Source organism: Grammomys surdaster, unplaced genomic scaffold (assembly GCF_004785775.1).
Source record: "Grammomys surdaster isolate TR1022 unplaced genomic scaffold, NIH_TR_1.0 125896, whole genome shotgun sequence".
NCBI lineage: Eukaryota > Metazoa > Chordata > Mammalia > Rodentia > Muridae > Grammomys > Grammomys surdaster.
The window spans coordinates 2,060,360-2,066,474 of NW_021620720.1; the positions used below are offsets into that span (position 1 = coordinate 2,060,360).

Here is a 6,115-nt window from a genome sequence, read left to right on the forward strand (position 1 = left end):
TTTCTAATATTCTCCTCAGCTTGATTCTAGTAAAAGCAGCAGCCAAAGGTATTTAATATGCAAGCATATGGAACTTCATAAAAAATATTTAACCATGACTTTTTTAAAAAAGTGTCCTTTGTGACCTTGAAAATAGATACTCAGCCAGGCGTAGTGGCCATCCTTTTAATCCCAGCACTCAGGAGGCAGGGGCAGGAAGGTCCGTGAATCCAAAGTCAGCCTGGTCTGCATAGTAAGCAGTATTCTTTCCTTTCTTGCTGTGTCATCACTGTGCTAAGCGCTTTTAAAATTTCTCCTTTGTAAACTGTCTTAAGACCCACTGATAAACTATTCAAAGGACTAGTCTTCTTGCTTTGCAATCTTATGTAGGTTGGCATACAAGCGTAGCACTGAGCCCTAGATCTCTTCGTGTCTAAGTCAGATTTGGCCCTCTGCAGATGCATCCCTTTGGCTCCTTAGTGACAGTTGTCATTCCTGGGCAAGAAAATGCCCAAGGGCATTTTCACAGCAGGGCAGCTGTGACAGAGTAATCCTTTAAAGTGACCACTGATAGAGACAAACGTGGATTTTCCAGTAAGTGCATATGTTTAAATAGCCCTAAGAGGAGTTTTCTTTCTCAAATCTCTGCCTCCAATTCAAACCAAATTACAGTCTTTCATTCCCTAGGCTGCTTTCTGTTTTAATTTCATTTTTTTTTCAGAAATGCAACAACAAAAGCTGTTATCTTCCTTTTAACACAGAAAACATTGGCATGCATTTTTACAAGACTGTGGGGTAGAATGATAAATTTATTCCTGCCCCCGACCCCAAGCCTTCACTTCTTAAACTCATTAACTGAACTCACAATGACAGCAAACCTGATGTGGCTTCTGAATTACACCAGAAGGAATAGCAGGTGACAGTGTGTGTTTAGGGGCAGTGTTCGGGAGAACAAGCCTTCGACACCTGCATGCTGCACCATGGCTTTTCAGGAGTGACCAGGGGATTGTGAGCAAGGATGCTTGTCTTATTTCTGCCATCTCAGCCTTAACCCCAGGTCTCATACGGGAAGCCCTCTGGCTGCATGACAGTTGGCTTGCCTGAGTGGTAGGAACTCTCCCTTCCAAGGTGACGTTCTTTTTTTTTTGGTTTTTCGAGACAGGGTTTCTCTGTGTAGCCCTGGCTGTCCTGGAACTCACTCTGTAGACCAGGCTAGCCTCGAACGCTCAAACTCAGAAATCTGCCTGCCTCTGCCTCCCAAGTGCTGGGATTAAAGGCGTGCACCACCACCGCCCAGCCAAGGTGATGTTCTTAATCCACCAGAAGCTGCAGGTGTTTACAGTCATGATGACAGTCAGCCCTGAGGGTCTACGCTGCCCAGTTCACATTCCTGATCACGTTTATTATTTGATTGGTCTGGTAAGAGGGACAGTAACTTCTGTCATGGTCTTCTGCTCTGTGTGCATCTTGAACATCAGTGGCTGAATCAGACAGATACAGGACAGGATATGATCCGATCTTCTAACATCACACTGATTACCAAGAACACAAAGTAAAGCAGGAACATCGTGAAGCCCAGGATCTTGTTCATCCTCCATTTACACGACGCGATCGAGGAGATCACAAACAGAAGCATGAGAAACAGCAAGACGATCGCACAGAACAGGCCGTTGCTGCTGACAGGGACAGGCTGCAGCGCATTGATGAGAGAGAACAGGAGCCAAGGGACAGGCAAGCTGCAAAAGAAAAACAGCGTGAACAGTAGCCACGTTTGGAAAGCCCCTGGGTGCTTGATTAGGGTGATTAGTTAATACCCCTGGGTGCTTGATTTGGGTAATTAGTGTCTTAAGATTCTCACAGAACTTATTTACACACTCACAGGATGAAGCAGAAATCATTAACTCAAGTCACTGATGAGGAAATGCAGGTTAAGCCGGGCGGTGGTGGCGCACGCCTTTAATCCCAGCACTTGGGAGGCAGAGGCAGGCAGATTTCTGAGTTCGAGAGTTCGAGGCTAGCCTGGTCTACAGAGTGAGTTCCAGGACAGCCAGGACTACACAGAGAAACTCTGTCTCGAAAAACAAACAAACAAACAAACAACAAAAAGGAAATGCAGGTTAGAGAAACAGAAGTTTTTGGCAGAGGGCTCAAAGCTTGTCACTGACAAGGTTAAGACAAGTGCTCTGAGCTGGGCATGTTAGCATAGAACCAGCCACTCGGGCAGAGGAGCCTCAGTTTGAGTCTAGCCTGGGCCAGTAAAACTGAGTCAGATACCCTCATCCCCACCCTCACCTCCATCCCCATCCCAACCCCACTCCCATCCCCAGCCCCACCTCCATCCCCAGCCCCACCGCACCTCCAATGCTTATGGACATATACAGGACTAACCCTAGTCAACGTGGGACTAGTTTTTTAGTTTTTATGACTAAGGCCTACCTCAGGATATATTTTCTTCAGTGATCAGATCTTTCTGATACCTACACCACCCATTACCTCTCCCTAACACACACACACACACACACACACACACCAAGCAAATTAACCAAGTATAAGACCAGGTAAATGAAACTGGTCCAGGTGCTCTGATGGTCCTGGGAGAATAAGGGCAGGGAGGGAGTGGTTAAACAGGGTGTGGCGGTGGGATCGTTCTTGTTTCTACAAAAGTTCTTGTTCCTCTGAGCTAGCAGGAGCCCACATAGGAAGGAAAAGAAGTGGCATGGCCCCTCCAGCCCCTGCTCTACCTCCTTGAAGGGCAGTATTCTCTTGTATTAGGAAACAGAATGAATGAATGGACCTCACATCCCAGTCACTTAATTTAAGCCTGTGGTGAATGGAGTGAGGATGCTTCATTGCCTCATAAGAACTAACACACAAATGTCCTTTTGTTGCGTCTATAATAAATGAAGAAGAAAGCTGTGGGACCATGAAGGACAGACTGGTTTCTGGTCAAACACTGGCTGGAAACTGCTGGAGACCCCCCAGGTGATCCTGAGGGGCATAGGTGACCCTAAGGGATGGCATGCGTTTTGCCACACTCCCAGACTCCAGGATCCTGACACGAGGCCACAGACCTCCATAGAGTGGGATCCTTCAGTCACATAGGACAACGCCCACTAGCCCCTCGACGGGTAGAGGGCATGACTTCAGGCCACAGAGCCTCACGACAGATCTCCATATTAATGAGATACCTAAAGGCCAGAGGGGTGTAGCCAATTAGACATTCCTTTCCAGACCTCTTCCTTCCTTTCCTTAGTCACCCCAAGGAAATCAGGGGTATAGTTTTCATCTACTTTCCGCCATGACAATAAATATCTTAAGACCATGGACTATTTCCCTTCTTTGAGGTCTGCCGTAGGGAACAGTGGAGCAGGTCTTCATCCACAGAGCCGAAGAACTCTCTGCGTTCCAGCCACACAGCCAAGTGAGACTCTCATCCCAGCAGAACACAGAGGGAGCTCATCTCTCCCCCTCTCCCCTTCAGCTGTGGGCAAATCCAGTCCTTATGCCCCTACTTCGTTCTCTGCCCTTCTGCCCCCCCACACACACACACACAGCGGCATCTGGGGGCCTTAGAGCCTAGAACCAGCCATTCCCTGTCTGCCTTTTGGCCCGAGGATTTCTAAGCCAAGAGCTCTGGATCCCCTTGGGACCTTAGACTGCGCTCACCACCCCCTACACCCCCCCAGGCACCGGCATGGGGAGAACACAGTCAACTTCCCGCACCTCTGCCTCTCTGAGCAGCGGTCCTAGCCCCTGGTGGGGGGCAGCTGCGGGACCCACACATCAACCCACTCACGCTACAACCCAGCAAAGTCATCTAACTGAGCCAATGCAGTTTCTCTGTTATTCTGAATATGCCTTAGAAAGTAACATTACCACTCACCCCACTGTGATATCAAAGATGTTACTGCCCACTGAGCTTGACACGGCCATGTCTCCCAGGCCTTTCCGGGCAACGATCACACTGGTGATGAGGTCAGGAATTGAAGTGCCCGCTGCTAGGATTGTCAAACCCATAATCTCTTCAGAAATCCCGATGGTTTCGCCAACCTGGTAAAACAGCAACTGTGATGAGACCACGACAACCCCGGGTGGAGAACCAGAGTTCCCAGCACCAGTGACACATTACCTTATAACCAAACGCTCTGAACACACCCTCTGCAGGAGAGGGATGGGGATGGGGTGGGTAATAAAGAGCCAGGCCCCTGCCCCAGGCTGCAGGGAACCACACAGCTCTTCACTGAGTGTGCTAAAAGTCTAACGATACCAGATGAGTCCTTCACTCTCATCCCAACTGTAATAACTGTAAATGCCCAAAGAACTGCCCCTCCAATAGTCTGCTCCGTCAACATTTCTTTCCTGTGACATGTGAGCCATGCTGTGCCCTGGGAGCTAAGTCAGGCTGCAGATAGGCGCTCGGACAGTACTGGCCATTTGTTTAGCCTAGAGAAAAGCCAGAGGTTACAGCTGTGTGCTAAGTTCTGTTCTGGGCAGAACACAGAGTCTTGTGGTCCTCGGGCAGAGGAAGACTGGCACGATGCTGGCGAGCTGACTCAGTGAGGAAAAGGGTTTCACCAGTCTGGGAGTCAGGCCAGCCTGGTCCACAGGAATCCAGATGTGAAGGGTCTCCTGTGCCATGATATAGTTGAATACCAGTTAGGACAGGAGAGCTTGCTCGGCAAGCATTTGATGGGATGAGAGTCTACTTTACGAACAGCATGGGAGCCGCGGGCACACTGGATCTTGATAGTCCTAGATCCTGGAGACACATCTTAGATGGCAGACACCAGGACCTGCTGGTGGAAGACTAAGTACTGTCCCACTTACCTGGTGAGCCCACCACACCATGAGGTATGAGAACATGGCTATCCAGATGATGGATCCCAGGAAGGTGATGACAAAAAACTTCCTGGACTCCTGTAGGGGTTGCAAAGGGCAGAGAAATAAGTTGGCGGAGGCTACTGAACTTTGGCCCTTCGCTGGGGGAACCCCAAAATGTGAAGAGGTCTAATGGATGAGTATAATCATGAGGAAGATCAGGAGCGGTGTGCACGGAGCTGTGGCCCTGTCCCCAGGGAGCCCCTGGAACCAATCGGTAAGAAGAGATGTGGGGGAGCCTGGCTTGTCAGGCATTCTGCAGGACCAGGCCAGAGAGAGCTATGGAGCTGCTCTAGAGCCACACCCAGCTCAGTACATGAATTTGGCTTTTGCACCTCCTCCCCCCACCCCATTCCTCTCCAGACCTTACGTAGATTGTATTATTTCCCTACAGAGAGAATGACTGTGGAGAAACTAGCAATTATCGACCCAGGTTTTCAGACTACCTCTATGAACTCTGGATGGCGTGCAAGGCTGTCATTCCCAAACTACAATCAGAATACTGAGACTGGACTCCAAGAGGGACTGGTTCACACTGCTTATGGTGGCAGGCCTAGGGCACACCTGAGGTCTCCAGCTCTTGACTCAGGTATGGCACATCGTGCCCTGCAGAGCCACAGTCCCACCCCGAATCCTCATGGTGAAGTCCATCCGACTAGGTTCCCCAGCCTCTCTCAGGATGGGCAGCCCGAGACGCAGCTAGGTGCTCTCACCTGCCTTCGAACATCAGGTATTGTCAGCCACAGTGGGAACACGATGGGCAGGAGGAAGAGGTAGATGGCCTGCTTCTGCCTGCTCTCAGGCCATTCCAGGGACAGAGGCTCCTCATTTTCCTCCTCTTCCTCCTCCTCTTCCTCTTCGTCCTCCTCTTCATCTTCCTCTTCATCCTCCTCTTCCTCACTGTTCCCTCCATCACTCCCTCCCCCGCCATCTGCACCTTTCTCACCTTGGGTGGCCTCACATTGCTCTTCAGCATTGGCTTCTGTCTCACCCTCACTATCTTTCACCTCACTGTCATCTTCTTGGGTTTCACCTTGCCCTTCATGCTCATCTCTTCCTTCTGCCTCAGTTTCCCCTTCTTGTTCAACTTCTTTTCCTTCTGCCTCAGTTTCCCCTTCAAGTTCATCTTCTTTTCCTTCTGCCTCAGTTTCCCCCTCATGATCAACTTCTTTTCCTTTTGCCTCAGTTTCCCCTTCTTGTTCCTCTTTTCTTTCTGTCTCAGTTTCCCCCTCATGATCAACTTTTCCTTCTGTCTCAG

At 49.7% G+C, this 6,115-nt stretch overlaps 1 protein-coding gene across 4 annotated transcripts in view; it reads right to left on the reverse strand.

Annotated features, from left to right (window-relative positions):
• Nucleotides 1-1,465: 1,465 nt before the first annotated feature.
• The window catches only part of Slc24a1 (solute carrier family 24 member 1), a 26,438-nt gene continuing 21,788 nt past the window's right edge, over nt 1,466-6,115 (reverse strand). For 2 of the 4 annotated variants that reach the window (XM_028752393.1, XM_028752392.1), the window contains 4 exons: nt 5,571-6,103; nt 4,807-4,896; nt 3,863-4,029; nt 1,466-1,715 (listed from right to left, as the gene is read on the reverse strand). In XM_028752393.1, coding sequence (XP_028608226.1) covers nt 1,466-1,715; nt 3,863-4,029; nt 4,807-4,896; nt 5,571-6,103 — 1,040 coding nt within the window. Of the gene's footprint in view, nt 1,716-3,862; nt 4,030-4,806; nt 4,897-5,570 lie in introns of all 4 variants that reach the window. The other 2 variants (XM_028752391.1, XM_028752394.1) reach the window with 2 other exon arrangements.